Source organism: Melanotaenia boesemani, chromosome 16, assembly GCF_017639745.1.
Source record: "Melanotaenia boesemani isolate fMelBoe1 chromosome 16, fMelBoe1.pri, whole genome shotgun sequence".
Classification (NCBI taxonomy): domain Eukaryota; kingdom Metazoa; phylum Chordata; class Actinopteri; order Atheriniformes; family Melanotaeniidae; genus Melanotaenia; species Melanotaenia boesemani.
This window is the reverse complement of record NC_055697.1, coordinates 20,301,228-20,320,659: the sequence shown is the minus strand read 5'-3', so window position 1 is coordinate 20,320,659 and position 19,432 is coordinate 20,301,228. Positions and strand designations below refer to the sequence as shown.

At 40.4% G+C, this 19,432-nt stretch overlaps 1 protein-coding gene across 6 annotated transcripts; it reads left to right on the top strand.

Moving 5' to 3' along the window:
* The first annotated feature begins 618 nt into the window (after nucleotides 1–618).
* On the top strand, nucleotides 619–19,386 carry mgmt (O-6-methylguanine-DNA methyltransferase). Of its 6 annotated transcripts, none has more exons than XM_042010745.1 (5): nucleotides 619–712; nucleotides 3,065–3,213; nucleotides 11,961–12,121; nucleotides 16,405–16,544; nucleotides 19,174–19,386. In XM_042010745.1, the coding sequence occupies exons 2-5, from the start codon at nucleotides 3,077–3,079 to the stop codon at nucleotides 19,300–19,302; spliced, it is 567 nt and encodes a 188-aa protein (XP_041866679.1). In that variant the 5' UTR covers nucleotides 619–712; nucleotides 3,065–3,076; the 3' UTR covers nucleotides 19,303–19,386. The 6 variants fall into 6 exon arrangements, with proteins under 6 accessions (XP_041866679.1, XP_041866681.1, XP_041866682.1 ...); XM_042010747.1 differs by having other exon boundaries at nucleotides 626–712; nucleotides 3,068–3,213; XM_042010748.1 differs by lacking the exon at nucleotides 619–712 and adding an exon at nucleotides 740–961 and having other exon boundaries at nucleotides 3,068–3,213.
* Nucleotides 19,387–19,432: the final 46 nt, after the last annotated feature.

Sequence of the window (19,432 nt, the reverse complement as noted above, 5' to 3'; positions counted from 1 at the left end):
TAGTAGACAACAGACACTTAAAAAAAAATACATGACTGATGCCACATGCTTTGTTATAATGACTGAAATATATGCTTCAGATTAATCTAGGACTGCTCCAGGCAACATAAGACAACTCCTGCTCCTTTAGACTGCATAAAACTCTAATAAAAGGATTGAGTAGTGCCCCATGTGCTGTTCATAATAACATGCTGACTTTATTAGGTAGTAATACATAAGATGTTATTGGTTGTTGCAGTCGCATAGGTGTCTTTTATCCACAAACACTATGCCAGGGACCCAAAAGACCTCACTGAGAAGCTGTCACTGGAGATACAGAACTGGATAAATGTCTTAGCTTTAAGTGGAAAGATAACAGTGTTTGAAATTAAAGCTCAAAATATGCATTATCATATTTTTCCTGTTGTAAAAACATCAAGCAAATCAAATATCTAAATCACTAACATTACCAGTCTTCGGTGTTCTGGGGAACCCCTGAAGGACCCCAAATCCCAACTCGAGACCTATTAGAGAAGTCTTCTTTCACGTCGGTCCTTGGTAGGAGGCGGAGCGAAGACTTCTACTGACCAATTACAGAGCAAGAGCGGACTTTTGGCTGTCGTGATTGGACAACCCGACCAGGCTGCCCGGAGAAACAGGAAGAGTAATTTGTTTAGCTCGGGAAGAAGATTGGGCATTACACTAAGACTGAACGGAAGAGAAGGCCTCGTTTGTAAGCTACAAAGCTATTAAACTGTGTTGAACTTTCTCAGAGTATTCACATCAAATGAACTTTAGAGATTGTCGACATACTTAAGCTTCCGAGTGTCATCTTTAAATTAAGCTAGCGTTGGTCCTTTTTAGAACCTCTGCTAATTATTTTTTTACATTTTAACGGCACGTTTCGTATTGAAAGCGTAGTGAAGTAGTTTCGAGACAAACAACACCTTCACAGGTTGCAGCAAATGTCCTCCGTGTTTCGGCATGAATCTCCTGAATTTTCAACCGCACATGTTGCATTTACGCACCTGCCCGGTCACGGTGTGCTTTCTACTCAATTAATCACGCAGGTTTGTCCAGGAACTAGTCTTACGAGAAACGAGTGAAATGATTGACGAGCGTGAGGATCCTGCCAGCGATTTTTTAACAACACAAGCTGCTTATTGTTTGTTGTTCCTCGCTGTGAAAAGCTGGGTGAACATCAAACATTCAAGCACTCACTTAGTAGACTAGTGCACTGCGCCGAAAACGGCACAGGATAAACATGATAACATTATTTTTAATGAGCGCTGACTATTAAACTAAGGCCATCATTGCCAAAGTCCATTATTCCTTCTGCGTTTATTACCAGCTTGCTAAATGGCAGATAGTGTGTGTTCAACGCTTATCCAAAGTGCACTGTACCATTGTTTGGCTCAGAAATTTCTTGCCTTTATTGTCAGTTCAGGCAAACCCCTGATGAATACAGTGAGAGCTGCAAGAGTAGAAACAAGAAAGTTGAAGCACACGCATTTGTGATCACATACCATGACAGATGTGGTGGTGTGCGTGTGTGTAAGGCTAGGAGGGAGGGGTAAAAGACATCCAGTATAAAATTAAATATACTGTTTGTAATAAGTTATAGTTATTTAGTTTTTGCTCGAGGTCTGCATCTCTTGATTTTTTTGTTTTTAATTATTATGGACTGTTAAGAGATAGCAAGTGAAAATGTCCATCAAAATATCTTGAGGCTCAAAATGACATCTCCCAATTGTTTTTGCCGTCTGACTAACAGTGCATAGCTCTCCCAAATTCAGTTTACTATCCCTTAAGACAAAGAAAAGAAGAAAGCAGTCACTTTTCAGAAGGTGGAGCCAGGGATTTTTCCTGGAGGAAATAAAATGATTCATTTTTACTGTAGTTGCTGGTTACAATTAAATGATTAATCGCTTTTTAAGTTTGCCAGCTGTTTGATTAAATAGTTATTCCACAAGACTGCAGAGTGCTAAAAGTTTGGCTGTATGTACACACACATATATATGTGTGTGTTTGCTAAGTATTTGAATTGTCAATATACTGTAAACCTCTCTTATCATGAGCTTCCAAGACGTTTGTAGATATACAAGACATGCCAGAATGAATCACTTAATCAATCAATGGAAATGCAGTAATACTTTTATGTTTCTTATGCAGAGGCTCCATTTATTTATTCTCTAGTAATGCCTTTTTGAAACATAGGAACATTGTGTTGTTCCTCTGCTATAAATGACTAAACTCAAATATATCTGATTAATGGAAAGATTTAAAAAAAAAAAAAAGTGACCATTTGCATCACCACAAATGTCACAAGATTTGATTGTTCAAGTAAATTTAAAAATGTGGATTGTATATATATTAGAAGATTTATTAAAAATGTGATAGGTAGTACAGTTTTACCCTTTACTCTTTTTAGATCAAGATTCTGGAAAGTGAAGGTTTCCTTGGTTGAAACTCTTACAATCAATGTGACCTTTATTTATTATAACCCCCATCTCTCAAAAACTCACATATAACATAGTCAATCATCTCTCCTTCCCTCAAAGTAAAAATAAAAAAGGAACTGCTGTCTGGTTATTGCCAGTATCCATCTCAGTCGTCAGAAAAGCTGCACGTTTTTGCTGTTGTTAAGGGCTGGAAACTAGAATCCCATTGGAGTTGCACCCTAAGGAACAAATTTAATGCTAGAAAAACATCCCGGCCATCAACCAAAAATGACGGATTGAAAATAATGTCGAGCTATCTTGGGAATCCCCCACCAGACAAGGGAACAGACTGCATTGTTTTTCTCATTTATGTGATATATAGAACAGAAAGAGGGGAAAAAATGGGCGATTTATTGGTTAGATAGGCGGATTCTTTCCCATGCACAAAAGAAATATTTGAGAGTAATGTAGGGTTCAAGTCACATCATGACATTGTTTGGAGGCAAGGTGTTCAAATACGTTAGTCATCTTCTTTTGGTGGCACGCTTGCTTTTCAATAGATCATTCAATGCAAATATGTGTGGGAAATTGTGAAAGTTGCCACATGAATATGTCAATGAACACAGTAATTTGTACTTCCTCAGCAGGGCAACAACATGAAGAAGCAGAGGGAGAGCCAGTGCACTCAGAAGACCATCTCATTGCTGAGCCCCCTGGGGACGATCCAAGTCAGTGGATGTGAGAATGGTGTGCACACCATCCAGATCCTAATGGATGTCGCACCTGCTGAAAGGTACTGTACAACAGCCGGGCTGGTGACGTGATAAACAAAGGTGTGAAATTTACAGGCAGACAGAATCCACTCCTGTGATGGAGTGCCACCATTCCTCATTGGAAGCAGGGCATTTTTGTAGATCCCACAAGAAATATCCTGGAGAAAGTTGCGCAAATATGAGCAGGCACTAGAAATATGAGGGGCACTAGAATACAGTTGGGCTTGAAATTAGATTTCTGATGGCATGCGGTTGTGATTCTTCCTGCAGTATATTTGAAATTTCAGAAAAATAACTTGTTTATTACCCTTAAGGGAGTTGATTAGAAGTGATGTCTAGGAGGTCAGCTAAGGCCACGGGGAGCATAGACTATTCTCGTCTGTTTTTTTTTTTTTGTTGTTGTTGTTTTTTTGGTTTTTTTGTGTGTTTCCTTCAACTTGTATGCATTAATTTAGTGTCAGCTGACACTCAGAAATGTAATATGTGGTTGCATTTCATGGCCTGCCCATCCCTCAAAATTGTCAGGATGAAGACAGTCTTACTGAAGCGACTGAAACTGATTAAAAGCAGCGTTAATAAGTACTTATTCCTTCGTTTTTTACAGGTCCACATCCTACATCTCAGATCAGTTTTGATTAGATTGAAATTAAATGGCCAAGTATCGCAGATTCACATTTGATAAACTTGAATGATTTGGGAAATTAAACCATTTCACATGCACCCGGATAAGAAGTTATCCTTTCCAAAATGTATGTTTAAATTCTAATTTATGGAAACCCATTAATGACCTTGTATATTATACCTCAACACGTGTTTCCTTCTCGACTGTCTGCCATTTCCTAAAATTCATCAAGCAGGAAAAACATTCCACTTGTTGTTAATGAGTTGAAGTGAGAAAATTATTAATATGGAATTTTGATTATGGAAGATGTCCTGTAACCATGCGCAAGCACCTTTTTCCCGTCTCTTTGCGAAAGGGGTTTAATTTGTGTGTTCAGGTTCAGTAGGAATATGCAAATGAATTTAATGATTCGCATCACTAGATCATTTCTCAGTTTAATATCATTTGCTATGTCGGTCATAAGTGGAGCTTCGATCACATCGCTGTCTGTATGTTCTCTAAGGTGTGAGCAAGAAATCATTAGGAAAATGTTCAGATTTTATCCCAACCAGTTGAATATGATGTTATTGTCACAGGACAGGGGAACTAGAGCCACCTCAGATATGTGGAGTAATTCAATGTAAACAGGCATTAAGGAAAGCGAGATAAAGTGACAAAATACAGGCTTATCTTTGCAACAGGCTTTACATGTAGATCTCAGAAAAGCCTTCCTGTAGCAGTAATAGTTCAGATCAGGCATTTCCATTGATTTATTTATGACATACTAAACAAGGCTCTTTCCAGCTTTGGATGTGGTGTGGTGCAGGCTTAGGAAGTCACTGTGATAAATGATCTCTAAGAGCGTATTTTGGATAAGGGAAATAGATAACGTCCATGCATAAAATAAAGGGGGGGGACTACAGCAGTTATTTGTTAGCGAGCCATAGCTTTAAAGGCTTACATGACAGTGTTTGCTTTCACTGTTTTTTAGACTCAGTATTGGTTGGTGCTGAGTGGCTGGAGCTGCAACAAAAAGCATTTGTGGCATTGATAGATAGTTATTGATAAATGCCATTATAGCTACATAAATGCCCTTGAAGTATTGCTTACACACCATGACCGTCAGCTCTTTCTAATAGAAACGTCTCAAGCTCTTTTTGCTTCCTAACTGATCTTAGGAACATTTCCTGAAATCAACCTCCTCTGCCAGTCTAACGACAGCCCTGAAGGCACCATCAGATGAACAAATTCATTACATCTCAACAACCCCTGTTGGGGCCCTATGCACCAGCCTTCCTGTTCCCCAGCTTTTCCCCTCTTTAGTTTTTAGTATGGCCTCAGCGTTCACAGAAAAATGATATGCATTTTGTTTACAGGAGATTACTGTTATCTGAAATATGACGCTTCTTGCCTCTTTCACACAGAGCACAGACACATAATACAGAGGAAATCATAGAGCAGTTTTTTATTAGGGTGAAAAATGAAAAAAAGGGCTGGACTCCTGCCCCGAGACATTTTGTGAGCATATTATTTTACAATGCTTTGATCAATTTGTCTGTCAAGCTGGCTGAGATGTGGGGGAGCGGGAAAAAAGCAATTTAGCTTGTGAGGTCCTCAATAGAAATGTACTGCAGGAGCCTGCGTATGACATGTTGCATTAGAACCTGAGTAGCCTTTATTGCCTGATAATGTCGCCAGGCAATGCTGATATCAATCACCCTTTAACAGCCAGTATGATGTGTTTTTATGAAAAGAAAAGAAAAATAATGCATGAAGCATTTCTTGGAAAATAATTGATTTAATTCTGAGCTGAGGGAGTTCTACTTTTAACAACATAAAAATATTGTGTTGGAAAAACAGGCACAAAATGTGTTAGAAGCTAAAAATTGTTAAGAACAAGCTCCTTGCATACGCCTCTATAGAAAATTGTAATTAATTTAACACGGATAAAAAACTCATTTGCATATAGATATAAACAATATATTTGTGCATCTGAATTCCCAGCACACTCGGGTCACGTGATCTGCCTAAAATCCTAAGTGGCTAAGACCAAAATTATCATTACACTTCCCAGGCCGTAAATCCTTCTTTTTTTCTCTGACACAAAGCCTTATAAATCTGTGTCTGATTTTTCACATTGCACATTGTTTTTAGTTAATGATTTTCATCTGTTTGTTGTTGCTGTGATAGCGGGGAAATGTACCATATGCTCCGGCAAAAGACAAATGATTAGCAAATGAAATTCTGGACAGCTGTCTGACTGAAAGCGTTTGGTTGATAGCATTCTGCTACCATAATTAGCTTAAGCTTTGGGTTAATTAACTTTCTACCTGGATATGCATAATAATAGCATTCTGCAGAAAGCCAAGGAGCTTCCAGTATATCAGCTGCAAAGGCTGGCTTTTTATTTTGCATTTCGGCAGCATATTTCAATTTCAAGAGGCGATTTAGCTCGGGAGCATCGTCAAATATTGTAGATTTTACTCCCCAAGCCAGATAATTCTGAAACAATAGGGGTGTATTATGTGGCAGAAATGCCATTTCTGAATGTAATTAAAGCGGATGAAAGCAATCACAAATTTTTAAATGCTTTTGTCTAGCATGAGGCCTACTTGTAAAAAAAAAAAAAAAAAAAATACCCATCAAGAGGAGAAAAGAGGCAAGAGAACCCCCAAGTCCTTATAGAGGCCTTTGAGACTGAAGTGAAGTACAACAGTAATTAGTCTTTTGTATGAATTTGCTGGCCATGGTCATGATTAGTTAAGCATATGAGAGGACTGCAGGACTGCATTGCTCTTAAAGACGAGGGTGTTAAAGTCTATTTATCACCGGTTATCCTCACAGCTTTCCATTATCACTGACAACACTGGATGGGGCCTGAGAACAGCCTAATTGTTCTGAGGTGGAGTGTTTTTGTGTCAAACCCGTCACCCCTTTCACATTGGCATTCATAAGCAGCCAGACATTTTCCATCTATCTAGTTCTAATACCCAAGCTGTCACAACAGCTTTTACACACTACCAACGCTAGTGTGAAATATCTGAGGTGAGGCATTTATCGTTTTTCTCACACTCGTGTAGTGTTGTGAATCAATGTCCTGGTTCACACTGAATAGAAGTATGGTAAATGTGCTCCCTGGTTGGGGCCTGTTTACATGATGTGCTCAAACACCGGGAACCATAACAACTACTTCTTTTCCACCGTAGTTCCTCTCTCTCTTTTTTTTTTTTTTCTTTTTTGTCAGTGTTTCTCTCACTGGATCTGTTATATTTAGTCAGTTTTTTTATTAATTAAAATTATTCTTTGCCTGATAGATGGATATTTAAAGATGTGTTTTAAATAAACTGCTTACATTAGTAACCAAAATGCTTCGTCATGCAAACAGCGATCTGCTGAGATATTGAATGAAATCATCAATAAAGCAGAGGGGAGACTTTTTGACGTAGTCCCTTTAGAAATGGCATGAATAATTCATTTTGTAATGATATTCAGATGATTTTTGTTCTATTTTTTACTACAGCTTTAGAATAATGTTTTGCATGTTGTGAAGTGTAGTACTCAGCTGCGTATTCATTAAGGTGCCGCTCCCACTGGCCCTTGGACCCATCTGCACTCTATGTTTATGCCTCCATCTCTTGGGACCGTCCCAATCAGGCTGCATGTGCCATTTCCTGTGTAAACCAACACCTGTGTAACACACTACCTGTAAACCGCCCCACGCAGACGAGACACTGACATTCGCTCTGATGAAAATCTGCAAATGTTGTGGTCTCCAAAGCAGACCCTCCAGGGTGAGGCTGGGAGCCGAATGAGAGTTTCCCCTCATTGTAGAGAAGCAGTTAAAAGTAACTCCTGCTATTTTCCCTCCCCCCCCCCCCTTCTTTTCCCTGCTGTCAACCGGGAAGTTTTTCCAACATGGGTTGTGCTAGTTTGTTTTAGAACTTGATTGGATTCTATATCTGCAACATGCAGAAGTGTACAGTGTGTGACATACTAAGGCAATATGCAGCAAGATGATTCGACTCTGACATCTTGGAGAGGAGTACGAGTCAATTATGCCCAAGTGTTGTTCTTGCTTATCTTCCTGCTGCACCAAACAAGGATTTAGTCAAGGATTTAGGGGTGAGGGGGCGGTGGTGGGGATCATGGTAAGCGGTTCACAACAAAACACTCAAAACTCTTGGGAGCGGGCACTGATTTAAAAATAAATTACAGAAGACGAAGTGCTAACACTCAAGGGCCCTCAGCAGTGCTGGCGTACACAGGTGAAGATTAGCCTCCTCGCTAATCAGAGGAACAAGGCAGTAATTTGCTCTGAACACAGACAGTAATTAGGACTTGGTGACACTGGATTCCCATAATGCCTTTGTGCTTGACGTGGTCAAATTTTGACAGAGGCTATCCATGCAGGGTCACTGTCCCCTCAGTCTCCTGGCCCTCTTCAGCTGAAGCTCTAAAAGGTCCCTGCAGTTACAGGGGATCCCTAATGTACTTTGTGCCTCCCTCACTGGCTCCTTACCATTCGGGTAATTGGAATCTCTTACTGTGGCACTTGAGGATAGAGGCTAAAAACGCTATTTGAAACTGCTCAGTAGTCTGTTGTAGATAAACATTGCAGCGTCGACTCAGGGTGTGGATACACTACATAATGGAGTAAGAGTTAAGGCTCTGGTAATACATGCCTTCACTGACTCCTGTGGCTAGCCAGTTGGGAGAAGACCTAATTGTTGTGTGCTTTGTTGCCTACTCTGCAGTATTTTACCACTACCTTTATGTATTGGATTGAGCGTTGCAGCCTCTATCGTGGACATTTGCTAATAAGAGTTGCTGGATGTCTGGAGAGCAGTTTATCCAGCTGTTTTTATTTTTAAACAGCAGAGGATAAAACCTCTACTCTTGCAACAGAACAGGAACCATTCCTTACAGCATACCACTCCAAAAGCTCTTGACTTTAGTGCCTTAGTAGATAGATAGGCATCTGAATGATGTTCAAATGGTTGAACGCGCTGCATTGAGCAAGTGGCTTACAATTGTATCACAGCCTTTTGCTCAGAGACCATCAGGATCTTGACATTCATAGAGACATGCTGTATTTTTTTCCCTTTTTAGACAGTCATTTTAGCCTTTTTTCATGCTCTCTTGAGTCTTTGACGTCTCTGAGTTAAGTATCTGCAGCTATAAGGCTGAGGAAAATATTGGACTGCTCTTGGCCTTTTCTATTTCATTCTCTGACCCGCCATGTTACCCATGATCGGTGAAGGAGAACTCTGGCAGGCTGTGTCAAAAGTGACAGCCGATCGAGTCAGGATGAGCGCCATCACGCTTCACAGGATGGAGGCTTGAGTTCTGAGTTTTTCCCCTTTTTGTGCAATATACCATTACACCCTTCGCCAGATTCCTTTCAATTAGATCCTGTGGTTAACCTGTTTCATTCTCACGTCTACAGCTGATAGAAAAAGTCTGACTGAAGTCTCGTGCAGCTAGAGATTCCAAATATTCTAAAGGAAATTGACAAGTTGAATGCATTTTTTTTCTTTTTGCTTTTGTCTCCTTTGATTGTTTCTTCCAGGATGAATGAAATAACCTCTAACATTATATAAATGCTCATTTCATTCTTTATATTAGAGTTGGAAAATAGGTAGAACTCCAAATGACTCCCACTTTACGCAACAATGATTTATGGTAATTGGAAATTGATTGTGACAGGAGCACAGTATTAGAAATTTTCTCAAATCACTATCTTGTATCAGGGGAAATATTCTTTTAAGTGCAGCAGATCCTTGGCTAGTTTGGAATTAGTTTCTTATTTCCTTACCTGTTATGAAATAGTAAATGGCTGAAGGACATTTCAAGAAGTATGATTTATGCAGTCATGAAAAGAACAATTCAGCTTTAACCTAATTTGAATTGTTTATATGAACTTAAAGAGTTATTGAAGTACTTCCTATAATTACTACTAATTATGATTTTTGATTGCCATACAGGGGATAACAGTTACTTTAAGACAATATACAGATTGCTACTCCTTTGAGGGTTTCTTTGTAATTAGTCCAACATTTATTACACATCTCTAATCTCTCATTTGAAGGCCACTGTTTCTAATGTGCCAGTCTGGACTCTATAAAGAACATATGATGCTGCTTGACTCACTGAAGCGATTGGAAATGTAGCAGCAGCTACATCTCCACTGCCCACATGCTCTTTAAAAACAATCCCCCGTTGCACCAAGAGGTGACAGACTTCAGCTCCACTGATGTTGTTCACCCTTTTTTTATTGATTTATTTTGCTGTTGTTTACCAGCCATAGCATGTACTGCATTGCATTAACTTTTACTATTGTCAATGTTGAATCACTCAAACATCTTTTAAAGCGGGCTCATCCACCAACAAGGGGGAGAAGAGAATTAGCCACAGTGACAAGTCTGAAGTGCGAGCAGGAGGTCAAAGGTGCCAAGCCTTAAGCAAAGGTGCACTAGCCTTTGTCCGGTAGATTGTAAGGGCCTGCGGGTCCAACAGGAACATTTCCACACACAATATCCCCGAGCTGTCAGTGTGCAGCAGCTGGAACATCCTCTCAGAGAGAAAGATTGGGGTGCGGAGAGGTAGAGGAGGTGGTGGTGGGAGGATGCGAGTTGGGGGTGGGCGGGGGGGTAGAAAGGGAACAGTGGCCTGAAGATCCTTGCTGAGAGAAAGAGAGGTTGGGAAGGGGGGTGGTGGTGGTGGTGGTAAGTGTGAGTCGGGGTGTGTAGGTGGTGGGGAGCCAAAAGAGCTGGAGTGGGAGGATAGAGAAATAGAGAGGGGGAAATGAGGAGGGAGAGCTGGGGGAGGAGGGGAGAGGGAGCGATAGAAAGGAGAGACAATGACAAGTAGGGGCTGGCTGGGCACTCACCCATGCCGACAGAGATTGCCATGAGCCATGGCCATTGTTTGAGTGGGTCTCAGCACAGAGCCCGCTGGTGGGTTTCCGAGTTTTCACCACTCAACTATAAACTGCTGTGTGGTTTATTTAGAAATGAGAGTATTTACACCTTTTACTGTATTTACACCCACTGTTAAACGGCACCCAAGAGATTTTCATCACACAGCCACAAACTAGCAGGCAGAGCAGTTCTCTGAAAACTGACCTGCTCAGTCATAACACTCCAGTAAACCTCAGCTTCACATGTCCAATATAAAACGTTGCTCAAACTGTGACCTGCAGAAGTGTAAAAACACTTTAGGGCCATGTTGTTACGGCAGGCAGCAGAGAGACAGTCTTTGTGTTTAACAAAGTAAATGTCTATTATTAATACCATACAGGATAAGCCAATTTTGAAAAAAAGGAGCACTTAAATGGTGACATTATTTATTTATAAGTCCTGTACACCAGTTAATGGAATTGGCGGCCTGCTTTAGAATCCACAACACAGCTTGAGGTCCACTTCGGAGTAATGCACATGCTAAGAGAGGACCTTCCCAGTAGGGTCTTTAAGTGTCAAATATGGGTCAGTCTGCTTGCATTGACCTGGGGGGTGGTCAGCAGCAGAGAGAAACTCAGCTGTTAAGTGATGCCAACTCAACCATCGGCAAATTCCTCCAAGCATCTACTAATGCTAAGATGCACGTCCAAGTGCAGTGCTATGCTGGCCAGCACTGCTCTGGCCAAAAAAATCCATTTATTCTTGTCATGAACTATAAACTAAACCCAGGCAGAGTTAAAGCTGTTGTTACGGCTGTGTTCTTAACTTTTTCTGACTTCTTCTGAGAACTTGTTTTTTTTTTTTTTTTTTTTGGGTGTTTTTTTTGTTTTTTTTTTTTTGTTTCATTTTTTTGGAAATTTTTTTTTTACTTTCTCAGGAACTGTTACCACTGTTGTCAATAGTTTGACTGTGTTATTATGCTGCATTTAATATATATCTTATATCTTTACTTTTTCTTGGATTGAATGCGCTGATATATGTCACATTCAAGTGGCAGGAACAACCTCGACATGTGTAACTTTAGATTTTAAACACATCTCCATTAACAACTTATGTTTCACTCTGCAAATTATGTCATCTTGCATCTGTGTCATTTGTTATTACACTCTTGTGACATATTTTAGTACTGTTCAACCAAGAACTGGGTATGATGATTGCTCCTCTGATCCCCATCTTACCTCCCAATCCCGCCTTACATCTCTCACAGGAGCAGCGAGGCCCCCATGAGCTGTGTGGTCAACGATAGCCCGGCAGAAACGAGCCCCGAGTTGCAGCGCTGCGTTGAATGGCTCCAGGCGTACTTCAGTGAGCCGCAGACCACTGGGAGTCTCCCGCTCCCTGCCTTTCACCACCCCGCCCTGCAAGGAGGTCTGTCATGGATAAATATTTGCAGAGCCATGACTGGGATCAGGCTTTCACTCTTAATTGTCAGTTACATCACTTACACTCACTGGCTCACTGTGTTATAATGAAGTATTTTATGGCTGAGAGGGAGAGTGGAGGAAAAGTGGGTGGTGTGTGAGCGGCGGAGAGAGAACAGAACACAGAGCTGTAACTTGGTTCAGTAATCTGTGGCAGCTCTTACCACGCGTGTTAGTCTTGGCAAGCTTTTCCATGATTCTTGGCACATTCTTTGAAACTGATCGAATTCCACTCTTGACATTTTGAGACAGGAAGCTTTCTTTTTTTTTTTCTTTCTTTTTTATTTTTAATGAGAACATGTGAATGGTGGTAAAGTTTGAATGAGCTTATTGTTGGCTTGACCAGTCGCCTAGGCTGAGTAAAATGAAAGCACCCCAAAAATGGACAATTAGTGTCCTTTCAACTGCTTGTGCTGCCAGAGTGAATGATGGGAGTGTGCGGAGAGGAAAAAATGGGGGTTAGGGGAAGCAAAAAGAAGAAATAATTTTTTCCTGTTTTGGGGAAACACGACATAACAGTAGCGTGATGACTCATTTTTTTAAAATCACAGAGCCATTTTCAAAACAATTACAGGCAATTTCTTTGTTACACTGAGATTCATTTTAACTTAAAGATTTTCAGAAGAGCTTAAGCACTCCTACACAGAAAAAAAAAAATCTAATATATGCATTTAACAATTGAGCCTCCCTTCCCCTGCAATCAGGCCTTAGTTGCTCTCTAATTTCATGCAGATCTGTAGTGCTTGAGTGATGGCATTTTCAATGAGCAGGTACTCCATCGAGACCCTGTATACAGCTATGAGTCCCACGCTCCCGCAAAGGCAATGCAGAAATACATCAGGACCAATTACGATATCAACTTTCAGTGTGATTCCCTTCGCCACCAAGTGCTTGTGTACCAGCCCCAGGCTCTTTCAAATCGCATCTCATCTGAAGTCTTTGGGGTTTTAATTAAATTTCAGGATAGATGGAATTCTTCATTAGTACCTGATCTGAATAGGTGATTGTGCTGTGTTCCACCTCTTTCCCTCGCCTGTTGTTTTGGGGCTCCATAAATACAGGGTTTAGGCATGGATTGCTCTCAGTAGTCAAAGCCATAGGCTAAGCATGGTAAATGTGGGTATCAGGAGTATTTGACTTTTGAGGACAGAAAATAAATTTTTTTTTGTTGTTGTGTTTTTTTTTGTTTTTTTGTTTTTTTTTGTAATTCACAAATTTTAAGGGTTAGATTTCGCCTCCCTGCTGTACAAATTCCTCCTCGATCAAGTCATGCAGCCACTGCCAGTCTGGGAAAAGAAAAATACAAGTTTAATCAGGTCATTACAATCCGTGACAACCAACTTTTGTTTGCACAGTTATCTTTGGGGAGAACCTGAACGCGACAGCGCTCTTGCAGCACTTGTCATGTAATATTGAGTTGTGACCTTCACTTGAAGTGTTGCCATGTTTATTTACACATTTCTGACAAAACAAGCCACTTTTCATATTAGCTGTCACGACATACCTGAGAAACAGAGGTGACATGAAAGGAGATGTGAGGCGCAGTTTTCTATAGTGTCTGACTGTCATGCACAACATCACACGCAAGTTTGGTCAACAGGGGTAGAGTAATAGTGTGAGCATGCGGGTTTTATGCTCAGTTAGCTCAAATGTGTTTGTGTGTGTGTGTATGCACTCGCATTTGCTCCTTCAGAAAAACACAGATGCCAACGTGGGTTCTTAAAACGATGCATATTCTTATCTCATTAATTATACATCCATATGTAACAGACGAGAGGATCTTAGTCTCGGTAAGCGGCGCAGGGAATGTGCGGGGAGGGGGCCAGGCAAAGGGGGAAGGGCGCTCTTCAAAGCCCAAATGACTGTGTTCCTGCAGGAGCCTGAACCTCCCCCTGTGCACAGCGCAGGGCGAGATGAGACACTCACCAGGACTCGCCCCTGTGATGTGGAGAGGAATTAGGGAAATGAACGTTTTCAGAATATCGAATAATCAGAGAATCATCAGCACCCCGTCAGCCTTCAAAAGTATGGATCCCCCAAGACTCAAGAGACACTTTGACTAGGAGTCAAAGTCTTCCCTCCCATTAGACACAAAGGATAATGAGGTAGCTGCATTTCCACTATTGTCTTTTTATTCTCACAACCATGTAAGAGGTGACTGTCAGCTGGAGGTCGTCTCTCCAAATCTGTCATTAGCAGGGCTGATGGAAATCAGTTTATTCTTTTCTTTTTTTGGTCTTTGAAATTGCTCTCATATACAAAATTATGAGCAAATCAATCATAATGTCAATATCCTCATAATCACTAGATGTGGTCGATTTTTCCTGAGGTAAATCTATCTGTACCTCTGCAGCAGCCCTATCACCTGGCCTCATGGTAGGTAATGACCTGTGACATAATTATGGGATGTCTGTAAACATGTAAGTGGTTCCCCTCAAGTTTTATTTAAACAATTGACATCACAGCACCCCGATCTAAAGAGGGTCCTGACCTCAGACACACCATATTAGGCTCTTTATGAAGTATGGGGCTAGGGGACTGCTCTCCAAATCATCGCTGGTCACCTTGAGCGACCCACATAAAGTCTCTGTCACGAACACTGATGAGGGCAAAGTTCTTTAACCTCTGTGCTGGCACTTGAAAGCAAAGACACTTGTTTTATTATCCAAAACTGCTGGAGATGTGAAAGGATCCAGGAGAAGCAGCTGCTCAGGATTTAGAAAAGGTGTAAACAGCTCTGTAGCTTGTTGCTCTGTCTGCTGATGTGATGCTGAGTTTGGTTGTTTGTCAATAATGTTTGCATCAACAGGGATTTACCATCCCTTTAGTCTGGGCAGGTTGTCATCCATCCATCAGTGCCACAGTAATATCAATATGTACTACACACATCGTAAGGCCAAATCCAAGCTTTAGGAGGAAAAGAAGAGCATAAAAGAAATTTTGAGGGTGTATCTTATCTCCTCATAACATTAAGGCTGTCTGCGTAAGAGCCCGTCATCTCGTTGACAGCGTGATTATTACCTGAAAAATTATTAAACAGTACCTACGGGCCTTGTTCAAGACAAAGAACTCACATGGGTGTGCATCAATCAAATGTATCCCCTTTAGGTTTTACACTTATTCCCCCCAGTTTAGGCAAATTGCCTTGTTCGCGTGGCTTTGTGTAGCAGAGAGTGACTATAAGGTAGCGAGGGAGCCTGGGGAGCAAAGGATGTTCACTCTGTAGAAGAGAGACAGGGGTGTGACATGTTTTCACACAATGCCAATTTAGAGGGATTTCACATAGATCACTTGTCATGTGCTCTCTTAGACCATATAAATGAGAGAGAATGGGAGATCACTAATTGAATTTTCATGACTGAGTACATGTATATACTAGAAGAATTTCACCCCCGTCTTGATAACGAGGCTATTGTTCCCCATCTTGTCCTCTGTGCAGGAAAAAAAAAAGAGTGTTTTTCGCTCACTACACAAGCTCCGTGCATCAGTGTCTCAAGGTTTCGAGATGCTTCAAATACTTTTTTCTTCAGCAGTCAGAGCTAGACAAACATGCCTCTCAGTCACTGCCTGGTAATCCACAAAAAAGATAATGCTACTGCTAAAGTGCTAATGAAATCAAAGCCGTTAATGTGGTCCGTTAAGCTGCGGATGATTTGAAGAATTCTGCCATTTAAGTGAAGATGATATAATGAATCTACTCTGAATAGAAAGCAATTAAAAGGACAAATTGGTCTGATTAACCTCAAAGTCATCCCACTGCCACAAATGGTATGCAACATTCAAATTATTATTATTAAAAATCTGGAGCAGATTTGCAGTCTTTTTGGCCTCTCTTAATCCTTTTAAATGAAGGAGCGAACTTTTTTAATTTTAGCTGTGACCTTTCCAAAGCATAACCTAGATTTTTCTGCCATAGGAATAATTTTCTCACATCAGCTTGTGTAGCATGTTAATATTGGTTCTAAGGTCAAATTGGGGGACTTCTGTGTATTTAGTTACTAGAGGAGTATTGTATAGAATAAAGACAGAGAGCAGCGATGAACATTATGTGCAGCATATTACAAGAAGTGTTCTAAGAAGTGATATGATGTCTCAAACTTTGAACTTGTAAAAGACCACAGTCCTTGTTTAAAGCATTTCATGTCACCGCGGCTCACTGTAAGCCATCTGAGTTTCTTTCTCTGCTCTCTTCCACTGTCTGTGTCTCTTTCTCTCTGTCCTCTGACAAAGATGCGTTCACCAGCCGCGTGTTGCAGGTACTTCTGAGGGATGTGAAATTTGGAGAGACGGTTTCATACAAACGCCTCGCTGAAATGACGGGAAACCCCAGAGCAGTGCGGGCGGTGGGAGGAGCCATGAGGAGGAACCCGGTGAGTATGGCTGTCACTGATTGACAGGCTTCGGTCTTTACTTACTTTATATAATCAGACATGGAGAGTCATTCTTTTTATAATGAGACTTCATATAGTCAAAGGATAATTGTCAGTGTTTCTGGAGACGCTGTTACGTCACATACAGCGTTAAATATAGAGCTGTAATGAATGGGTAATTGATCAAGAGGGGATCTGCTACACATTTGAAACTATTTTGATCATCTGAGCTAATTGTTTTTTATCTACTGGTTGATAAAAACTTAAAGTGAAAAAGGTATTTTAGGTGGAATTTTCTTAATGATTAATCAAGAGCATAATCAGCTTAATTGATGATCAAATGATTATGTTAGCCTTAAATATTCTCAGATTTCATGAGAAACAACAGTCCATTTATACAAGAAGTAAACATGTTAATATTTACTGCAACAATATCATGTAAATGTAAAAGTTACCTACATTCATATAAATTATTCAGACATGTGATTTGTAATATAACTATAAACTATAGAAAATATTATCTGATTTCATGGCCCTTTGAGTTGTTTCAGTTTTTTTCAAGTACAGAAATCTTGTTGTGTCTTTCAAAGACATACATTAGATAAAGGTTTTACTCTTTGCAGGATATTTAATCTAAACTGTAGGTGTGTTCTAACATGTGCAATGGTGAAATCAGTGCCCCCCCTGAGATCAGCTGAGGAGTAAAACTCTACCTACAGCATGATTATAAGCCCACACTTTTTGTTCCTGTTCCCTTATGTCTTTACTGTAGACGTTCACTGCAAATCTCCGATTCTTGTAGGAAACCTGGTCTGCATCATTTTGCCCATGAAATCACTGTGTACAAAATGGAGGGCTAGAGGGCAAGTGGTGTGTCTTCTTTTGATCAAACTCTTTGATCAAAGCCTGTTTAACTCTGCCCATGTAGTGCTGTGGGCACCACCGGTATGCTCAGCAAAGGCAGACAGCATTTTTTTTTTTTTTATACAGCTAGTGAGATCCCCCTCATATGAGCTACAAAATCAGATATGCACATCCTCATCTGACTTCTGTGTTTTCCTCTGATTTTGTGGATTGATTTGGAATAAAAAGATTATTTATAATGACAGATTTTTTTTTTTAACTATGCACTAAATTCTCTATATACTTTATACATTACATTAGCCAGTGGCAATGCTGCTAGATGGCTGTATAATACTGCTCAGTCTCATGTTTTACAGACATTTCTTTCCTTTCGTCAGGGAGCCTGGGAGCCTGAGCCCTCAGCTCCTGATTCAGATCCAGAGTCAGATTGTCAGTGTCAATTACTTGTCAGTAGCACTGCTCCACTCGGGCTTCAGCTGTGAAAAGCTCAGTGTGCTCAATCGATCCTCGCCTCTCTGTGGCACTTCTTCTTCACCAGGATTTGAGTATTGATAAGCCTGGTGTAGTGCTCTTTTCCCCCCAAGTGAAGAGGCAGATCCGAAGGCCTTGAGGGTACCCTGCTCTCCTTCCAAACCCGGGGAACAGTATTGATCCGAATACACGAGCAGTATTTCTCTGCCTGCAAGGTTAATCTAGGGCTCGGAAAGTTTTATTGCCGTTGATATGGGAGCGGGTTTAATGATGGATTTGAAACTGAAACACGCTGCATGTCCAACTTTTGTATGAAAGGCGGGAGACACATCTATTAATTCAGCGTGCAACTCGGTTAAATTAGAGATACAGTCACAATGTAGCAGTGACTGTGATGTTTTTTTGGTTTTGAGTCTAGGAAGAACAAAATGAGGGCAGCATTAAGGATGTTTTAAAAGAAATAATTGCTGTGTTTCACTCCAACCATTGCCACTCTTCTTGTTCTGAATTCACAATGATCGAAGTGTTTTAGGCTTGCTTGTTTAATCTTTCTCCAGCCATTTAGTTTACAAAGAACTCAGGACCCCCCTGGCAGTCGTCTGCAACAAGAGTAAACGCTCCACCGACTTCCTTTTTTTAATGATCACAGGGTTATCAGATCTTAATGTTGACACCCTCTCAATTGAATATTCATCCTGCTGGTGTTTTTGCCCATTAATTTTTGATTGCTTCTTTGCTTTTTACTATTAAAGAGTAAAAAACATTTATACCCAAAGACTGAGCCATCACCCTGAATGTGGATTTGTGCAGGATCAAACCAGACACTTCTGGTGTGGCACTTTGTTTTCTTGCAGTGCATTAACATAAAAAGTGCAAAATAAATAAATTAATGTTATGAAAAAAAAAGAAAGAAAAAAGTGCAGTTCATATTTTGTACATGTTGGTTACTTTTAAATCACATCATTTGTGAGGTAAATCAGAGGTTCTTTCATACATAATACATACCTGCTCTCAACACCTTCTTACTGTAAGAAAAAGATAATAAGAAAAAGCTGTTATCTGTACTTCTTTTATTTAAATATTACTTTTGGTGTTTGAACATGTAGAATCAAGTTATGCTTTTTTGGCAGCCTCCTGTCTCGTTGTATTAATCGAATTTCTAAATTAATTTTATTTCTAAGAAAAAAAAAAAAAGTTTTTCAAAGCTTTTCTGTTTGCATGTAAAAGTGTATTTGCAGAAATTGAATGTTTATTCCGTCCTAGCAGCTTCCCTCTCTCTGTCCGCCTCTACCAGGTTCCTCTCCTCATTCCCTGTCACCGAGTAATTTCCAGCACTGGACAGAGTGGGCCGTACATCAGCGGCAAGGGCGACCATCTCAAACAATGGCTGCTCACCCATGAGAGGCAGAGAGGGGAAGTCTGAAGCATGACAGAGCCCAACTGTCCTTCATTCAGTACACACACACAGATACACACACACACAGGGCCGATTTTTTTTTTTTTTTTTTTTTTTTTAACACAAAACAGTGCCAAAAAGTTAGGTGTGGAACAAC